Source organism: Monodelphis domestica, chromosome 4, assembly GCF_027887165.1.
Source record: "Monodelphis domestica isolate mMonDom1 chromosome 4, mMonDom1.pri, whole genome shotgun sequence".
NCBI lineage: Eukaryota > Metazoa > Chordata > Mammalia > Didelphimorphia > Didelphidae > Monodelphis > Monodelphis domestica.
In genome coordinates, this window is record NC_077230.1 from 104,264,141 (window position 1) to 104,285,550 (window position 21,410).

Genomic DNA, 21,410 nt, shown 5'->3' on the forward strand with positions numbered 1-21,410 from the left:
ATATTTTCACATCCTATCACCTTCCAAACCAGCAGCCAATGGGAGCGCACAAGGGATAAGGTGGGCAGCTCACAGGCAGCAGAGCTGGAGGGGAGTGGAGCACTCGGGCCACTCCTCTACCTCTCTCCACCACACTGAGGACATTTTTTTCACATCACCCACCCCTCCACCCAGCAACCCAATGGGAGTGTTTCCTCCCTCCTCTGTGTACGGTAAAGGTTGGGAGGCAGGGTATACCCAACACTCAATGAAGGGAGGGGCACAGCACACAGTTTGCAGGGGCAGGCATGGCACTCAGTCTGAGGGGGGAGGGGGACTAGACCTGGCACTCTGTCTCTAAAAGGTTCACCATCACTGCCCTCTATAAACCCTATTGAGTATGGTAGAAGGAAAACATTCTTAACAAACAGAACTGCCATTAGACATCTTTAAGTACAGGAAAGATTGTTATTTGTAAAGATGGAGAAGCCATTCACATTTCAGATAACATCTAAGATCCCTTCATACCTTATTGGTCTTTGAAGGAGTCACTTTATTACAACAGAGTAAAGGTGCTAGAAGAGATTCAGAGCTTAAAAGTCATGCCTCTTCTATTCAAAGAGATCAGTCTAAAGAGAGACACCAACAGAAGTTATTATTGTACACAGTGACACATAATAAGTGACTTTAAAATTACAAATGAAAATTGTCTGAAGGCATTGTAAGATGGGTAGGAATTCAACAAGCAGTGACTTGGGGTGGTGGGAGGGAGGATATTACAATAGAGAACAATAAGAAAAGCCTGAAAACACAGTACATTTAAGGAGACCAATCTAGTATAAATGGAGCATAATGTGTATGTAAAGGAATGATATGACATAAGGTTGGAAAATTTAGAATAGTGCTTGAATTTTAAGGATCTTGAATGCCATGTGAAACAACAAAGACTTTACTTAGTAAACAATAGTCACCAAAGATTTTTGAAAGGAGGAATGCCATGACAAGGTCTATTATAATTTCATCAGTATTTTGAAGGATGAATTAATTGATCAATAAACATTTATTGATTAAACATCTACATGTTTCAGGCAGTATACTAAGCACTGGAAGTCCAAAAAGAGGCAAAAGACAGTCCCTGCCCTCAAAAAACTTACAATCTAATGGAAGAGTGCTGTGGGGTGGGTCAGCCTCCCACAGGGGATGGGGTCTTGGAGGTAGGATGGTGTCGGTGGAATGATGGATGGGACACAGCTTTCTAATTCAACCCGTAGCACAGGTTTCACAGGATAAACTGCTCTACCTTGGCTGAGACCTGGCTATATTTTATACCCTCATGATCACACATCTACTTGGCACACAGTTTCATTCTCAACATACGTATTTCCATATAACCTAACAACAGACAGGAAGCCTAGGGAGATAGTCAATGAAACATTGTTGCTAAGTGCAAGGTCAGAGGGTAGAATCAATATGACTCAAATATAGGTTGGGGAATTCAGAGCACAGATTTGCCAGAAGTTTTATTCCTAGAAAAGAGGATCCTATCTAAGTGGGTATATAAGAATCTTTAGTTTTAATTTTGTAAGTGGGATCTCCTGGCAATATCCTGGGGGTCAGAGTACAACATCTGTATTAACCCTGCAAGCATGTTGTTCTCATCTATTTTTCCTGTGGCCAAGTAAGAATAATAATCATAGTCTTCCAATAATAAGGGAATATTAATAAGGAAAGTCATTTAGGGAGGGTTCAGTGGGTATTTCCATCCTTCCCCTTCCAGGGGGCTGCTTTGCAGCCCCCGGTTTCCACGTGTGACCATGTCAAATAGTATGGTCTTTGATGGCTCCTGGCAGAAGAGGCAATATTCAAATATGTACTTGGAGGATTTCATCAGCTCCCATGGATTCAATTATTATCTCTTTGGTGATGACACTCAAATCTATTTTTGCACACTTAATCTCTTTCGTGGCCTCCAAGCTTACATCTTCAACTTCTTAATGGAAGTCTCAAACTCAATATCCCATAGATATCTTGAACTCAACATGTTCAGAAATGAACTAATTATTTCTCCTTCCATAACCTTTGTCTCTTCCTAACTTCCCTTTTTACTACTGAAGATATTACCATCCTCTCAAGCCCCCACTAACAACATAAGTGTTGTCCTCATTTCCTCATTCTCTTTCATTCACTGTATCTACATCAATTTCACCTTTGTAGCATCCTTCAAATACATTCCTTTCTCTCTTTGGATATTGGCAACATCCTGGTGCAGGCGCTTCTCTCTCTGTGCCTGATCCATTGCAGAAGCCTGATGATGAATTTGTATGCCATAAGTCTCTCGCCACTATAGTCCATCTATCTTCCATTCAGCCACCACAAAAATTTTTCTAAAACATAGAACCACTGTATTTAATAAGCCCCAACAGCTCCCTGTCCAAGATCAAATGCTTTCCCATTACCCTACTTTTCTAGTATTCTTATATATTCACCCTGTCATATATTCTTAAATCCACTAACATGAGTCTCTTTGCTGTTCCTCTCCCAGGATATGCCATCTCCCAATTCTGGGCATTTTCACTGTCTCCTTCTAACTTCCCTGGCTTCAAGTTCTAGCTTAAATCCATCCTTCTAGAGTTTCCAAAACACTTTTAATTCTAGTGTTTTCCCTCTGTTGGTTATTTCCTATTTTTCCTGCACATAGCTTGTTTGTTCAAAAATGTGAAGTTTCCCTCATTAGACTGAGGCCATCAAGGGCAAGAACTATATTTTGCCTTTCTTTGTGTTACAAATAAAACTATCTCGAGAGAGTGATTTGGGGGTAAGAATACAAGTTTCTTGATTATATCAGATTTATTGGTTAGGCCAGCATCATAACCAATAAAATAATATATGTCTTTATGACTCTCCTAAGATTAGGGATGACCCAAACTGTGTCAGATGGCTTAATAAATAAATTTCCTAGGAGCTCATTATTCAGCTCCTCCCTTTAATAGATCAAAAAATCTTTAATTGGTAAATAGCTAATTAAGAAGTGGGGTTCTGGTATACAGCGGTTGAGGGGACATGACAGAGGAGAGACTCTAAATGAACACTCTAATGCAAATATTATCAACATAGCAATGGGTTCAAATCAAGAAAACATGTAATGCCCAGTGGATTTACATGTCGGCTATGGGGGGTGGGGGGAGGAAAAGAAAATGATCTATGTCTTTAATGAATAATGCTTGGAAATGATCAAATAAAATATTAAAAAAAAGGAAGTGAAAGCACCACTGTGGACAGCTTTCTCAGGGCAGCATTTAGTGATAATGAATAAATGAATGACTGACTAAATGAAAAAAAAAAAGAAGAAGTGGGGTTCTGGGTTAAGATGGCTCCAGAGTAGAAGCAGGGCTCTTCTTCTCTTATCTACCAATCAAGACACAGTGCTTCAAAATGACAAAACCAAAGTCAGACGAGTTAAGGCATTCCACAGTAGGCCATAGTGTGGAAAGTAGGCAAAGTCAGAGCTTTTCCATGATAAAAGGAAACGAAATTTTTTCCATCAAGAGGTGAGCTCATCATACACACCCCCACTTCACATATCTTGCCAGAGTCAGAGCTAGCATAGAACAAACTTCTAAGATCTAGGAGGGAGGGCGGCTGAGGTCAACACAGACTTATCCCTAAAAGAAAGGAGATTTGGGACACCAGAAGGCTGAGGAAACATGGAGATAGGGCACAGAGCTTGGGCAGAGAGAGGCAGTTCAAAGTAAAATGCCACAGAGAACCAAAAAATAACCTCTGGGCAAAAACCTCTCCAGCCCTCAAAACAGAGACTTGCCTACGCTCCACACTCAGACCTCTTCCAGGCAATCTTTAAGTTCTCAGGGGCTTGACCTGAAAGTTCAGCAAGACTAGGGACCCCTGGAGGCTAAGGAAATATGGAGATAGGGCTCAGAGGCTTGGCAGAGAGGAGCAGCTCAAAGAAAAACACCAGAGATACCCAAAAATAGCCTTTGGGTAAAAAAACTCTCCCACATTCAATACAGAGACTTGCCTACACTCCATACTCAGACCTCATCCAAGCAATCTCTAAGTTCTTAGGGGCTGGACCTGCCCCTAAGAGCAGCTAGATACTGGTGAGGACTAGGAAAAATATCATCAGGGCAAAAAACTACCTGTAGCCCAATACAAAGATTGCCCACATTCCTCACTTAGACTTCTGACCAGGAAGGAACAAGGCAATGGTCATCAACTCCCATGAACTACAATCCATAAACAACAAAACAAACAAACAAAAAAACCCAAGAGGAAAACCTTAATTCTTGATAATTTTATACAGAAAAAATCCAGACTAAAGAGGAGACAACAGAAGATGACAAACAAATAAACACACCCAAACCTTCAGGAAAAAAATGGAAATTGGTCACAAGTTCTTGAAGATTTAAATTCAAGATTATGAGAAAAATAGAAGTGATTTGGCAAGGAAAGTGGGAAATAATTAAAAAAGAAAATAACAGTTTAAAAGACAGGATTTCCCACTTGGAAATTGAAGCCCAGAAATCAAATGAAATAATAAGCAAATTGAAGACCAGAAATGACCTGCTGGAATCCATAAAAAGCAGGATAGATCAAACTGGAAAGGGAAATCAAAAGATCTTAACTGAAAACCAGTCATTAAAAACTAGAATTGGGTAAGTAGAAGCCAATGATCTCACAAGAGAGCAAGAATTAATAAAGCAAAGTCAAAAGAACGACAGATTAGAAGGCAACACAAAATATCTCATTGATAGGATGGTTGACCTGGAAAACAGATCTAGGAGAAACAATTTGAGAATCATAGACCTACCTGAAAACCTGGAAACAAACAGAAAACCTGGCATACTACAAGAAATCATCTAAGAAAACTACCCTAAGGTTCTTCAACAAGAAGGCAAAATAGACTTTGAAAGAGTCCATAGATCACCTGCTATACTAAATCCTCAAAAGAAAATCCCCAGGAATATAATTGCCAAATTCAAAAGCTTCCAAGCTAAGGAGAAAATATTACAAGAAGCCTAAAAGAGACAATTCAGATATTAAGGAGCACCAATCAGGATTACACAGGATTTGGCAGACCCCACAGCTTGGAATATAATATTAAGAAAGGCAAGAAAAATGGTTCTAAAACCAAGGATCACCAACCCATCAAAATTGACTATATACTGCTAAGGAAAAGTATGGGCATTCAACAAAATAGAAGACTTCCAAATATTTGTAAAGAAACGACCAGAACTAAACAGAAAATTTAATATCAAAATACAAAAACCAAGAGAAACATGAAAAGGTAAATAAGAAAGATAGGGGTCTTAATTTTTTTCATTAAGGATCCTAATAAGGTCAAATTGTTTATATTCCTATATGGAAAAATTCTATTTATAATTGTCAAAAATTGTATTCACTATTATACTAGTTAGAAGAATTATTCAGAGGTAGAAATTGGGATACTAAGTGGTTTAACATCATTTGCCAAAAAAAAAACAGAAAGAAAGAAAAAGGGGGGATAGAAGACAGCACCAAAAGAAACCTGAAGGAAGAAGAAAATTAGGATAATCTATACTATTAAAAAAGGCACATGGAAGGGGGAGGGGAAGAATATAATTATAAAAAGTAGAGGAAGAGAGTGCTAAAAGGTAATACTTAAACCTTCCTCTCATATAATCAGTTCCAAGAGAGAAGATTATCTAGATCCATTGGGGTATAGAATTCTATCTTACCCTATAAGGATATTGATAGGGGAAAACTGAAGGGTAGAGTTGGGTGGGGAATTTTTAAAAAAGGTGGGGAGGGAAAGAGAGGGTAAGGGAATTTAATAGACCCTAAAAAATAAAAGGTAAATAAAAAGGGAGGAGGTGGGAAGAGAGGGTGGGAAGGGAAGCAATACTAGGGAAGGAGAGTGTGGGGTGGCTTAAAAAGAGCCATGCAAAAAAATAAGAAAGGAATAAGAAGGAAGCAGGGATAAAGGAAAGTAAAAAAAGAGTGGGAAGTAGGGGGACTGATTAAAAACAGAATACTGGTGTAGAAGGAAATAGTGAAAGAGGAAAGGGCAGGACAAGGAGACAAAGTCAAAATGTTTGGGAATATACATGTAGTAATCATAACTTTGAATGTGAATGGAATGAACTCACCCATAAAGCACAAGCAAAGAGCAGAGTGGATTAGAAATCAAAATCTTACTATATATCATCTACAAGAAACACACATGAGGCAGGTAGACACACTCAGGGTAAAGATAAAAGGCTGGAGCTAAATCTATTAGGCATCAACTGAGAAAAAGAAGACAAGAGTTGCAATCATGATCTGACAAAGTTACAGTAAAAAATAGAACTGATTAAAAGGGATAGGGAAGGTAACTACATCTTGATAAAAGGCAGTATAAACAATGAGGAAATATCAGTAATAAACATGTATGCACCAAATGGGATAGCATCCAAGTTTCTAAAGGAGAAACTAGTGGACTTAAAGGAGGAAATAGATAGTAAACCTATACTAGTGGGAGACCTGAACCTACTACTATCAAATCTAGATAAATAAAAAATAAATAAATAAGAAAGAGGTAAGAGATGTGAATAAAATCTTAGAAAAATTAGAGTTATTAGATATGTGGAGGAAAAATAAATAGGGACAAAAAGGAATACACTTTCTTTTCAGCAGCACATGGTGCATTCACAAAGATTGATCATGTACTAGGGCATAAAAACATGGCAAACAAATTCAGAAAAGCAAAAATAATAAATGCAATCTTTTCAGATCATAATGCAATGAAAATAATAATCAGTAAGGGTACATGGAGAGCCAATTCAAAAATTAATTGGAAATTAAATAATATGATTCTACAAAATCTGTTAAAAGAACAAATTATAGAAACAATAAATAATTTCATTGAAGAAAATGACAATGATGAGACATCCTTTCAAAATCTATGGGATGCAGCCAAAGAGGTACTCAGGGTGAAATTTATATCCTTGCGTTCATATATTAGGGAGGGCAGAGGTCAATGAATTGGACATGCAAGTCAAAAAACTCGAAAGCAAAGAAATTAAAAACCCCCAGATTAAAACTAAATTAGAACTCTATGAACACAACTACAAAACACTTCCCACACAATTAAAACTAGATCTAAAGAATTGGAAAAGCATCAACTGCTCATGGGTAGGATGAGCTAACTTAATAAAAATGACCATCCTACCCAAACTTATTTGCTTATATAGTGCTATACCCATTGAATTACCAAAAAACTTTTTTACTTAGAAATTAGAAAATTAGAAATTAGAATTAGAATTAGAAATTAGAAAAATTAGAAAATTAGAATTAGAAAATTAGAAAAATTAGAAAAAAAACATAACAAAGTTCATTTGGAAGAACAAAAGATCAAGGATATCCAGGGAAAGAATGGGGAAAAATGTGAAGGAAGTAGGTGTTACAGTACCAGATCTCAAATTATACTATAAAGTAGTGGTCATCAAAACAATATGGTATTGTCTAAGAGACAGAAAGGAGGATCAATGGAATAGACTTGGGGTAAGTGACGTCAACAAGATAGTCTATGATAAACCCAAAGATCCCATCTTTGGGGACAAAAATCCACTATTTGATCGAAACTGCTGGGAAAATTGGAAGACAGTATGGGAGATATTGGGGTTAGATCCCTATACCAAGATAAATTCAAAATGGGCAAATGACCTGAATATAAAGAAGGAAACTATAAGTAAATTAGGTAAACACAGAATAATATACATGTAAGACCTTTGGGAAAGGAAAGATTTTAAGACCAAGCAAGAGTTAGAAAAAAATCACAAAATGTAAAATAGATAATTTTGATTATATTAAATTAAAAAGGTTTTGTACAGACAAAACCAATGCAACCAAAATTAGAAAGGAAGCAACAAATTGGGAAACAATCTTCCCAACAAAAACCTCTGACAAAGGTCTAATTACTCAAATTTATAAAGAGCTAAATAAATTGTACAAAAAAATCAAGTCATTCTCCAATTGATAAATGGGCAAGGGACATAAATAGGCAATTTTCAGTTAAATAAATTAAAACTATTAATAAGCACATGAAAATGTATTCTAAATCCATTATAATCAGAGGGATGTAAATCAAAACAACTCTGAGGTATCACCTCACACCTAGCAGATTGGCTAACATGACAGCAAAGGAAAGTAATGAATGCTGGAGGGGATGTGGTAAAGTTTGGACATTAATGCATTGCTGGTAGAGTTGTGAATTGATCCAACCTTTCTGGAGGGCAATTTGGAACTATGCCCAAAGGACAATAAAAGACTGTCTGCCCTTTGATCTAGCCATAGCACTGCTGGGTTTGTACCCCAAAGAGATAATAAGGAAAAAGACATGTACAAGAATATTCAGAGCTGTGCTCTTTGTGGTAGCAAAAAAAAATTGGAAAATGAGGGGATGCCCTTCAGTTGGGGAATGGCTGAACAAATTGTGGTATATGTTTGTTATGGAATACTATTGTGCTCAAAGGAATAATAAGCTGGAGGAATCCCATGTGAACTGGAACAACCTCCAGGAATTGATGCAGAATGAAAGGAGCAGAACCAGGAAAACATTATATACAGAGACTGATACACTGTGGTACAATCAAACATAATGGACTTCTCCATTAGTGGCAATGCAGTAATCCTGAACAACTCTGAGGGATTTACAAGAAAGAACACTATCCACATTCAAAGGAAAAATCATGGGAGTAGAAACACCAAAGAAAAACAACTGCTTCATTACATGGGTTGAGGGGGATATGATTGGGGATATAGACTCTAAATGATCATCCTTGTGCAAACATTAACAACATGAAAATAGGTTCTGATCAAGGATGTATGCAATGCCCAGTGGAATCATGCATTGACTACAGGAAGGGTGAGTGAAGGGGAGGGATGGAATTCTTGTAACCAAAGAATAATGTTCTAAACTGATGAAATAAAATTAAAATTAAAAAAAGATTATTCATAGACACGCTCTTTTTGGTGGCAAAAAAAAATTGGAAAATGGGGGTCTGCCCTCCATTTGGGGAATGACTGAACAAATTGTGGTATATGCTGGCAATGGAATACTATCATGCTCAAAGGAATAATAAACTGGAGGAATTCCATGTGAACTAAAATGATGGCCAGGAATTGATGCAGAGTGAAAGGAGCAGAACCAGGAGAACTTTATACACAGAGACTGATACACTGTTGTACAATCAAATGTAATGGACTTCTCTACTAGCAGCAATGCAATCATTCAGAACTATTCAGAGGCACTCATGAGAAAGAATGCTATCCACATTCAGAGGAAGTATGGAGGGAATGAAAACACAGATGAAAAACAACTGTTTGATCACAGGGTTCGATGGGAATATGATTGGAGACATAGACTCTAAATGTTCAACCTAGTGCAAATATTAATAATATGGAAAAAGATCTTGATCAATGACACATGTAAAACCCAGTGGAATTGCACGCGAGCCAAAGGGAAGTGGTTAGGGGGAGGGGAGGGAAAGAACATGAATCTTGTAACCATGGGAAGATATTCTAAATCAACTAATTAAATACAATTTTCAAAAAAAAAAAGAAGTGGACAGTCAACCTACATCATGGGGAACATGCACCTAAGAAAATAGCCTTTCATTTATTAACCAAATTCTGCTTAAAAAAAAAAAGAAGAAGGTATTCCTTGTGATTTCTAAGTACAAAGATAATGCAAGACAAGCCAGGACACTTCTGAAGGACTTATGGGAAAGAATGCTAACCACCTTGAGAGAAAGAACTATGGGAGGTAGTATCACTTATCACATGTATTTAGGGGTATGTGATTTGGGGTTCAGGCTTTAAAAGGTTGCTCTGTAGCAAAAATGAATAATATGGAAATAGATTTCAAGTGATAACATTTGTACAACCCAGTAGAAGAGCTTGTCAACTCTGGGAACAGGGAGGGAAAGAAAATGAATCATGAAAACATGGGAAAATATTTAAGAATAAAAATCACATATATATTTATGCATATTCAAACTTAAAAAATAAATTTAAAAAAAGCAATGCAAGAAGTAACAGACTAGATAGTATCTCTGACCCAGATCCAAGACACAGGAATACATGGCAAATCTCCCTAATATAAACAAATTAATATAGCATCAGAAAAAGATTCTTACATTTAGTATCCCCACTGCTCAGCAAAGTGTCTGGCATAGAGCAAGGGTATTTAATGTTTATTGATTAAGTAGTATCTACAGCCAATCATTTTTCTAGCCAAAGATCACAATTTTGGTCCACAAGCAAGTATCCAGGGCAGGTACTGAGGACAAAGGATAGACTGGCAGTGCTGTCACTCTAACCCCAGTGAGGGACTGGGACTGAGGATTCAGTTACAAGACTCAGAATGTGGTTAAGGCCAGCAGGGCTGAAGGTGTGAATCTTCAGAGCCTTCCAGCTAGATGACAAGGGTTAGAGTCAGCAGTTCCCTACTAGACATTCAATCAAGGGTATGTCTGCAATTGTGTTGCTTAGACTCAAGCCTGGGTATGGAGCCTGGAAAGTCCAAAAGGACAGCCATTAGAGCCTGCCATAGAAAAGATTGTAAAAAGTCCTGAAAATTTTCAGTCATTTGACCCTAGCCACTCTCATGATCCTTGAAGGACATAGCAATCCAGAGTTCTACAATTCCCTATAATGAAGACCAGGGGCATACTTGTCCAGAGCTTTCTCTCCAGAATTGCTTGGGGCCTGGCTTTAACAGAAAGTTCCATTTTGGAGAAGAAAGGCAAAAAAATGATTTTAAAAAAGATTCTCATCAACCAGATCTATTCTGGCATCAGGAATCCCCAAGACAGAGATATGATACTCATATGCAAAGAATAGTAGTTGAAGCAATGAGAGTGAATAAAATTTCCAATAAAAATAAAAAAGGGAAGAAGGTCAAGGACAGATCTTTGGGGATACCCACAATAAGAAGTCAGGAAAAGAATGGGGAGCCAGTCAAAGAGACAGAGGTATGGTTAGAAAACTAATATAAAGATCAGGAAGGAAAGGCACCATTGATGCCCAAAGAAGAAAGCAAGAAAGGTTGCCAGCATTTTAAAAGTTGAAGAGAATTTAAGGGGAATGAGAGCTGAAAAAAAGATGATTATTTTGAGGGATCTGGGGGTTATTGCTGACTTTAGGGAACAGTTCACACTGAGGAATTAGAGCAGAAGCCCAAGAAAGGGCTTAAAAGTATAGCATAAGGAAGAAGAGACATTGGGCATAAGCTCTTTTGCAAAAGTTCAGTAATAAAAGGGAAGAGAAATAAGACAGCCTTTCAGTGAGCCAGATGGGCCAAGCAAGGAGCTTTTTAGAAATAGGATGGGAAGGATGGAGTAGAGAAGAAAGAGTCAAAGCGCACAAGAAGAGAGCTCTGCCGAAGCAGCACCTTGGAGAGGTCATCAGGGAATGGAAACAAGGACTCAGATAAGAAATGAGCTTCAGTGCTGAGTAGGGGCAGCTCTTGTTCAGTGACAGGCAGGAAGGAGAGAGAAGGTAATGATTGATACTGAAGAGATCTGAGGAATAGAGGAGGAGAATCTGAGGAAGTTCATATTGAATGACCTAAATCTTCTCAGTGAAATAGGAAACTAGGTCATCCAATGTAACTGTAGCAGATTGTAGGAGAGAAAAGAGAATAACAGGTTCAGAAAGCTGCTGTGGGAAATGAGATAAGGAATCAATAATGGTATAGTAGAATGTACTGTGAATTTATAATGGGTGTATTCTGCTTGATTTGTGACTTTCTCCATCACAACTTGGCAGTAGTGAAAGAGAAGTGTAGAAATCAGAGAATAGGGGTTACCCAGGGAATAGGAATCATTGATCAGGAATGACAGGTGATGGGGTGTTAAGGGATTCTAAGGTTGTACTAAGTGAAATATTAAGGTAGCATATCAAAGGTCAAGGCAAATTAAAGGAAAGCAACTGGGATAATAAGAATGAGTCAAGGAACCGAGGATCATGGGGTAAAGTTTAAGTCTTCAAAGGCATTCATATTTTAAGAAGAGATTCTATGAAAGATCTAATTCTGGGGCTCACTCAGAGTTTGGTAGGAAGAGGGCTAGATGGCCTCTGTGTGTGGCTGGATGGGATATGAAGGCAGGGTTCGAATACTAGAATTTCAGGTGCCATGGCATATAAAAGAAGGAGGGGGGTGGCAGCAGGTCAGGAGCAACTTCAAATCACACCACCTAGGCAACCACCCTCACTTACTTTAAGTAAGATTGACTAACAAATGTTCTAAATCCATTAATGTTATATTTGCACATATTTCTAAAGGTGTTTTATTCCAGGAGCTATTAAGCTTTCTTCCCATTGTTTATTACAGTAGCCTTTAATCATTCAGTGGATCGTAGATTTAGGGCTGGAAAGGACGTTTATGGTCAATTAGTCCTATCCTCTCATTTTACAAATGAGGCTTAGACTTGCCCAGAATCAGAGAGATGGCAATGACAGAATAGAGATTTGAACTCAGACTGACTTCAAATCCAGAATTCTTTGCACAATAGCTTGCTGACTCCTCATTCATTCATGCACAGAGCTGAAAGCATACTGTGATTAGCTGTATGGGAAAATGTCATGATCATGCAAATCAGGCTAATTTCACAGGTTAATGCTGCTAACCTATAATACACTGGAAACAGGCTATTTATTTAATCAGTATATAAGTTCCATGAATTTTTTTGTTTTGAGAGCATCAAGGGAAATCATTATATTGTGTGATCTGTTGGCTATAGCTTCCATTCTTGAAAATGAACTGGCTGTTAAAGGAATTGGAATAGAATATACCTGGAACTTAGGGCAAGGATTAAATACCTCCCACTGACCTTTCTCAAGGGACATCACAAGATTCTCAGAATAAAGTCAATCTAAATCAGCATTAAGGTGGAAAATAAATGTTTGCATACCTCTTTTAGTTTTTATTTATTTTCTGTTATGCTCAGAAGCTCCAATCTGAAAAAAGAGGGGGTGGGAGGCAGGTAGCTGGGTTGCTCAGTGGATTGAGAGCCAGGACTTGAGACAGGAGGTCCTCAGTTCAAATCTGGACTCAGATACTTCCTAGCTGTGTAACCCTGGGCAAGTCACTTAACCCCCATTGCCTACCACTTTTCTGCCTTAGAACCCATATACAGTAGTGATTTTAAGATGGAAGGTAAGGTGTTTTTTTTTTAAAGGAAGAAAAAAGAGGGGGAAAGAACACTTCTGCCTCATCATCCCACCACCATCACCTTCAAATGAGTCTGCTTTGGATCCCAAACCTGGACTCCTCACAGCTAATCATAATTCCTATTTGTCCCTATATATCCAGCTATCCGCTACATACAACAACCATCCAACACTTCAATGTGCCCCAGATTAAATTCCCCATCTTCTCCCCAAAGCTGACTCCTTCCTCCTTTACCTTCCAATTTCTCTTGAGGAAGATGATATCATCTTCCTCAGTCAACCAAGTTTAATTTATCTATATTCCTTATTTTCCACTCTTTGATGTCCAACAAGAATAAAAACTCACATTTGTCTATTTATTACTTTATGGCACAAAGAACTTTAACAGAACCATGAGATCCTAGGATCTCAGATTTGGAACTAATAAAAACCTTCTCTTGTTTAATCATTTTTAATTCTTCATGACCCCACACTAGGCCTACCTGTCCCCCCTATCTCCTAATGTCTGTCCAAGTTCATATTTGTTGTTACCATGATATTATCTATGCATATCATTCTCTGTTGTCCTCTTCTCCATTTGCTTTTAACCTTTCCCAATATCAGGGTCTTTTCCAATGAGTTCTGTATTCTTATTCTGTGGCCAAAGTATTAAAATTTTAAGATTTGGCCTTCCAATAAATAGCCTGAATTAATTTCTTTAGAAATTGATTGATTTGATCTCCTTGATTTTCAAGGGACTCTCAAAAGTCTTCTCCAGCATCACAATTCAAAAGCATTGATTCTGCAGTGCTCAGCTTTCCTTATAGTCCAACTCTCTTATAATCCCTTATAGCCCAAAGCTAAATTTGAACTCAGATCTTCCTGATTGTGGACCTGGTGCTCTATCCACTGCACCACCTAGCTGCACCTAATGTTTTACATAGTAAGAACTATATATTGCTACTGGAAAACCCTAGCTTTGAAAACTCTGTGGACCTTTATCAGCAAGGTGATGTCTCTGCTTTTTAGTATGCTGTCCTGATTTTCCATAGCTTTCCTTCCAAGGAGCAAGCATCTTTTAATTTCATTATTGCAGTCACCATCTGCAGTGATCTTCGAGCCTAAGAATACAAAAATCTGACACTGCCTTTACTTTTTCTCCCTTTATTTGCGAGGTGATAGTTTTTTATTTGCGAGAAGATAGATATTTTATTTTATTTTATTTTTATGTTGAACTTCTAAGTCAGTAATTCCTCCATCTACAGTCACAAAGCTACGAAGTTTTGGACCCAGGAGTCAAAGCCCAATGTTCTAATTTTAACTACAGTACTCCCAGCCATACTATGCTGACTTTATCAATCCTAACAGTTCTCTTTCCTTAATTTTTCATACATCCATACTCCTCTTTCCATTACCATCACCGAAATTTAAGCCCTTCTTAATTTTTGTCAGAACTCAATACATCCAAAGCAGAATTCATTATCTTTCCCCTAAAATTCTCCTCCTTCCAAATTTCTCCATTTACTATGAAGGGTATCCCAACGCAATTCATAAACAAATCTTCCTGGAACATTTTTTATATATGTCTCTTTCTCAGCCTTTAACCAAATGCCACCTAAGCTTTGACCCTCATTATCTCTCTCACTGGTTTTCCTGCTCCAGAATCCTCTAAAATCCATCCATCCTCTACTTGGCTGCCAAGGTCATTTTTCTAATGCATAAATCTCCTTAAGGAGCTCTTAGAGTTGCTTATTTCCTCTGGAATAAATAAATATATAAAATCCTTTTTTTGGCATTTAAGACCCTTTAAAATGTAAAAAAAAAAAACAAACTTTAATTCCCATTCTCACACTTTACACCATTCACTGTATGATCCACTTACGGTGGCCTAATTATAGTCCAGGAACCTCCATATCCAATCTTGTATTGCCTGACTCCCATACTGGGAAGGCCTGTGTCCTCAATTCAGCTTCACAGTTTCCCTGGCTTCTTTGAAGACTCAGCTTGAAGACCACTTTCTGTGCAAAGCCTTTCCCAGTTTCTGTATGTATCTTGCACATACCTAATTATTTGCATGTTGTCCCTACCATTACCATAGGAGTTCCTTGATTGCAAGGTCTGTTCATCTTTCTTTGTATTCCTGTTATTAGCAGAGTACCTGGCCCATTTTTTTGTTGATGTTTGTTTAGTCATGTCCAACTCTTCATGACCCCTTTTGGAGTTTTCTTGTCAAAGAGTGGTTTGCCATTTCCTTTTTGAGCTCATTTTACATATGAGGAAACTGAGGCAAACAGGGTTAAATTACTTGTCCAGGATCACACAGCTAGTAAGAGTCACAGGCCAAATTTGAACTCAGATCTTCTAAGCCCTAGGACTAGTGCTTTATCCATTGCATCACCAACTGCACCTAACATTTTATATAGTAGAAGCCACACATCTACTGAATAAATGAATTCAAAGAATCAGAGAAAAAGACATCCAGTGTGTTGGCTGTAATATGTACAAAGGATTTACATAGAAGAGAATCACTTGGGATAGGGAACATCCTATTCAATGGAGCTTAGAGATACAATCAAAAAATCCAAATGAATCCATGTCTGTAATTCATGCTGTTGGGATTTGGGGGTCATTGATGGACTGCAGGGATTGTTGATATGTAATTTGTGTTCATTATTTTATAGAATCATCTTTACCAATTTTATAATTCTAGTGCTATTTACATAATCTTAATATTTGGCAAACTATTAAACAATAAAAAAATTTTAAAAGGGGGGGAACAACCCTCAGAAAGATGAAAAGTGCTACTCTGAGTACTAGTCATAATTAACACTTATCTAGTTTATCACTTTAAAATATACAAACTGCTTTACGTATATTTGATCCTCACAGCAGCCCTACAAAATTAGATAATTTTATGATCCCCATTTTACAGATATGAAAGTTGAGGCTGAGAAAGTTTAGGGTAACAAAGAAAGTCAGTGTCTGAGGCAAGGTTTGAACTTGGGTCTTCCTGACTAAGTGCAATGTTCTGTTCAGTAAACCTAAAGAATTGCCTTCCTCTGCCAAGGAGAATCCTATGCCAAGAATCAGGAGACTTGGATACTAGCCCTAGTTCTTTTAGACAACCTGAAGCAATTATTTAACTTCTCTGACCCTCAGTTTCCTCATCTATTAAATGGCTAAATTAATCATCATCCTATTTTATAGGCTTGTTATGAGGATTGGTGAAGATATTGTATTTTGGGAGCATGTTAGTATAGAAAAACCTTTCTTTTGAGCTATAAACAGAATAACTAGCCTCTCACACACCTGCTTCCTAGGCCTTGGGAATATTACCCACTCATCATCCCCGGCATAAAATCTATGAACTTTCTGCAACACATTGAAGCAAGTGCAGTTTCCAGGACTTTAGCCAAAGAAGTGGGTAGGAGCTAATTTGACTTATAATGTATTTTTGCCACCAAAATTGACCATTTTATTTATTCCCCTCTTTTTTGATCTCATTAAAACACAGATGTTTAAAATGATGCCTTTTGGCTGCTGATTCTGGAAGGGGGATGTGAAGTCCTCTCACCCTTCTCCAACAGTTTTCAGCTCAGAGAACATTTGTGTTTCTGATTTATGCACCCACGAAAATAGGAGTTTATTATAATGGAAAGGCTGACAAGACCCTTAAATATAGTGGGGGTAGAGTGTGCAACCATACTGCCATGCATAAAACATCACCTTGTTAGGATTCTAGCCACTTGGTGAACATCTGGGAAGTTGAGTCCCCAGGTTTTTGCAACAGTGAATGAATTTCAGCACAGTGTCATCGTCTCCTCCATTGCCAAATGGTGATTTTCCTTCTGCATTTAGATGGGGTCATTTTATTGCCTGGCTCAAAAGCCTGTGGCAGTTCCCTAGAAAAGTTCCAGCCCCTCTAACTGATGTTTAAGACTCTCCACAATCGAACACCACCCTGTACGGCTCTCATTCACATTCTCTACCTTGGAGCCAAATTGAACTCTCCATTTCGGGCCACACATGCCGTGCCTTGGCTCGTGTTGTCCCCCCTGTCTGGAGTGCCCTTTCGACCCCTGCAACCTGTCGAAATCCATTAAGGACCAACTCTAATGCCAACTTCTCCCGACCCCTTCTCTGCCCCATCTATCAGTAACGGACCCTCACCAGGACTTTTCACCATTTTAAAACAAACGAGGTGGCACAGTAGTTAGAGTGTCAGGTCTGAAGTCATGAAGATTGATCTCCAGTTCAAATCTGACATCAGACCCTTACTACCTGTAGTCCCTGAGCAAGTGATTTAACTCTGCTTGCCTCAGTTTCCTCATCTGTAATATGAGCAGAAGGAAATGGCAAGCCACTCCAGTATCTTTGTCAAGGAAGCCTCAACTGAGGTTATGAAGAGTTGGGCACAACTGGAAGGACTGAACATTAAGACATTGATCACATTATGATAGTCTACGTTAATACAACTTTAAGATTCACAAAATACTTTACATAATCTCTTTTGATCCTCCCAACAACCTTGTGAGGTAGATGCTCTTTTCATCCCTATTTGCAAATGGCAATGCTGAAATTCAGGGGATCTGTGACTTGTCCAGAATCAGACAGCTAGTAAGAAATTAAAATAAGAACCCCAGAATTCCTGACTGCAAATCCCATACTTTATCAAGGAGGTTCAAATGCAAATAGAAATAGATTGAGAGCCAGGCCTAGAGATGGGAGCTCCTGGGTTCAAATATGGATACCTCATATACTTCTTAGCTGTGTGATACTGGGCAAATCACTTAACCCCCATTGTCTACCCTTTACCATTCTTCTGCCTTGGAATTAATATACAATATTCAAGTTAAAGGTTGAAAAATGGAGAGATGAAGAGGACAGAGAGAGGGGAAGGAAGGAAGGAAGGAAGGAAGGAAGGAAGGAAGGAAGGAAGGAAGGAAGGAAGGAAGGAAGGAAGGAAGGAAGGAAGGAAGGAAGGAAGGAAGGAAGGAAGGAAGGAAAGAAGGAAGGAAGGAAGGAAGGAAGGAAGGAAGGAAGGAAGGAAGGAAGGAAGGAAGGAAGGAAGGAAGGAAGGAAGGAAGGAAGGAAGGAAGGAAGGAAGGAAGGAAGGAAAAGAAAGAAAGAAATCACTGCAACCTGCATATTGACTTAGAAAAATACAAAATCACATGATTGTGTTGTATTTTTTTTTTCCTGGCAGTGGATAGCATGCCAGGCCTGGAATCAGGAAGACTAAGTTTAAATCCAGCCTTAGACATTTATTTGCCATGTGACCTTGGGCAAGTCACTTAATCCTGTTTACCTCAGTTTCCTCATTAGTAAAGTGATCTGAAGAAGGAAATGTCTAACCAGAATCTTTACCAAGAAAAACCCTAACAGGGTCATGAAGAGACTAGACTAGACAGAAAATAACTAAACAAGAAACAATAAATCGTATTTTTATTTATTTTGCTCAATATTTCCCAACTTCATTTAACCCTAGTGCAGATTAAATGTACCCAGATCTCTGACACCCCTGCTCTAACACATTTATTATGGTTATTTGTGTATCTTTCAGAACCCTTCTCCCACACTGTAAGTCTCATGACTTACAAAAAGTTCTGGGGTTTTGTTTCACTCAAACTTTGTATCTTCTCCAGCACCAGAATTTTGATGCTCTGAATAAAGCATATGCTTAACAAATGCTGAATTGACTGGAATTGAACTGTAACAAACTGAACCATGTCCCTGCTTTTCTCAAAGGAGGCGAAGTCACAAAACCACGATTTGCTCAGTATTTCCACGGCAGCCTGGCGAGTCTCACAATCCGCCCAGGAAGAATCGAGAGTCAGAAAGTGATTTCCTGCTTGCAAGCCTGCAAGGAAGGTTTGGATATTAATTCCCTGGAGAGTCTTGGCCAAGGAATAAAGGTAAGAGATGAAGTGACATTGTCTTTGATAACATTGGGAACTGATTTATGAAGTAGCGGGTACGAGCCAGAGTACACAGAGTGTGAGTGTGCTCCTGGAAGCTAGGAGACTTCCTAGAACGTCCCAGGGAAATAAAGTATCATAGCAGAGAAGTGGTGACAGCACAGAGACAAATGTTGCCATTACATCTGAGGTGAACCCTATCAAGTGAGGTGCCACAGCCACTGGAAATGTCCCAGGTCAGAAATACTTCCAACAGCCCCCTCAGGCAAAAGGAGACCAGTTAGCAATGCCTTCTGGGTGGAGCCAGCTTCTGATTTAATTAGAAGTTAAAGCACTTAAAAGGACATCAGTTATCTGAGATGCAGTAAAGGCAGAAAGTATAGCTTGTTCCTTGTGTTCTCCATGTAAGAGGACACTGATTCAGCACCCTGGCTAAACAGCAAGGTTGTGATGCTGTGGAAAGATTAGGAGTCAAAAGATTTAAGCTCCACTATTATAAACTTTGTCTATGAGCAACTCATGACACTGATGATGATGGGGAGTATTTTATAGGGCCTTTTATGCACCACCATTTTACTAATATTATCTCATTTGATTCTCAAAACAATTCTGATTCTATTATTATCCTCATTTTACAGTTGAGGAAACTAAAGCAAAATGGGGGGTAGGTGACTTGCCCAAGGCCATGTACCCCATTAAACATCTTCAGGCCTTCCTGAATTCAAGTCTAGCACTCTATCCATTGTGCCACCTAGTTGCCTCAGTGTCCTCACCTATCAAATTAAGATAATAATAAGGATTTTCATTTATATAACATTTTGAAATTTAGTTAGCAGCTTACATGTGTGAGGAATATCACCACAACCTTTGAGGTAGGGACTATTATTGCTATTATTATCCCTATTCTATATTATTTTCCCCATTCTACAGGTGAGGAAATTAAAGCTCAGGAAGATTAAGTAATTGACCCATGGTCATGGTCTTGCAGTTTACTGGGTACCAGAGAGACTTAGAATTCAATCCCTCTATCCATGATGCTACCCATCTCCATTCAGAGAGAAGTCTAACAGGAAAGAATATAGCCAAGCCACCCAAGGACCAGTCTAGGGTAGCAGAGTGCCCCAAGACCTATCCTACAATAGCTGGAGTATAGGCTCTTGGTCACCTGAGGAGAAGGAATTTGGGCTGGAAAGCATCACTATCATTCTTCTTCCTATCCCTATTTGCCCAGGTCTTATATTCCCAAGACTGTGAACAGTTGCTCAATAGTACCAATTTCACATATATTATCAAGGCAAACAACTTTCTAATCCCCATGCCTAAAGTCTCTTTATTCACCCTCTTCACTTTCCTGCCAACTAGGTATGGAGAAACATCAAGCAAGCAGTTCTCTAAAAGTCTAATTAAGCAACCAGAGTACATACAAAAGCAAGAAAACTTTCCACAAGGGAATCCAAATCAGGAAATAAAAAATCCCAGACAGAGTAAACTGGCACTACTGATATATGGTTCAAATGAAAATAAATATCTCCTTGCCTGTGCCAGGGGAGTATGGTGCAGTAGAAAGAGTAGTCGATTTGGAGTCAAGGAAAGAAGGTTCAGATCCTCTCCTATTTCTACATCAATAATGCTGGCCAAGTCGTTTCCCCATTCTGAATCCCATTTTACTCATTCTTAAAAATAAATCAGATTAATTAGATGATCCCCAAGGCTCTTCCCAACTCTGAGATTCTCTGATTCTTCTCTAGAGCTCAGTTTCCCTATTCTGCAACATTAAAGTCTAGAACTTCTAGATGATCTCTAATAAATAGTCTATAAATCTAATATTTTACCTGCTCTATGTAAATCACTGGGCTAGATAAGACACAATTGCTGTTTCCATGGAGTTTTTTTCTAAATAGAGTCATTTTAAGGATCAGTCTAATTATTGGGACTATGTGGAAGAAACTATGAGTTGTCTGCATAAATATGATAATTCACCCCCTCAAAAAAACTGATAAGATCATAAAAAGAGAGAGGACAGAGAGGAGGGTATAAAATAGAGTTTTGGGAGAGATGGGGTCATGATCTGGGCAATAAATCAGCAAAGGAATCGTGCCTTTGGAAGTTATGATTAAAACTGTAGGAGGTGAAACAAGGATGATAAAGATCATGAAAGTTCAAAAAGGAGAGTATCCAGAAGGAGAAAGCAGCCAACAACACCAAACACATCAGCCAAATCAAAAAAGATGAGAACTACCCAGGATTTTCAAAATCAGGGCAAAGATGCTATTGACATAGGAAATATGAAAAGCAAGATTGGAGTTGAGGAGGTAGAAGATA

At 38.4% G+C, this 21,410-nt stretch overlaps 1 protein-coding gene across 1 annotated transcript in view; it reads left to right on the forward strand.

Annotated features, from left to right (window-relative positions):
- CLSTN2 (calsyntenin 2) overlaps nucleotides 1–21,410 on the forward strand; it is a 1,000,106-nt gene that overhangs the window by 941,464 nt on the left and 37,232 nt on the right. Inside the window, exon 10 of the mRNA XM_007493952.3 lies at nucleotides 18,919–19,085. Within this exon, the coding sequence (XP_007494014.2) occupies nucleotides 18,919–19,085 (167 nt within the window). The remainder of the gene's footprint in view (nucleotides 1–18,918; nucleotides 19,086–21,410) is intronic.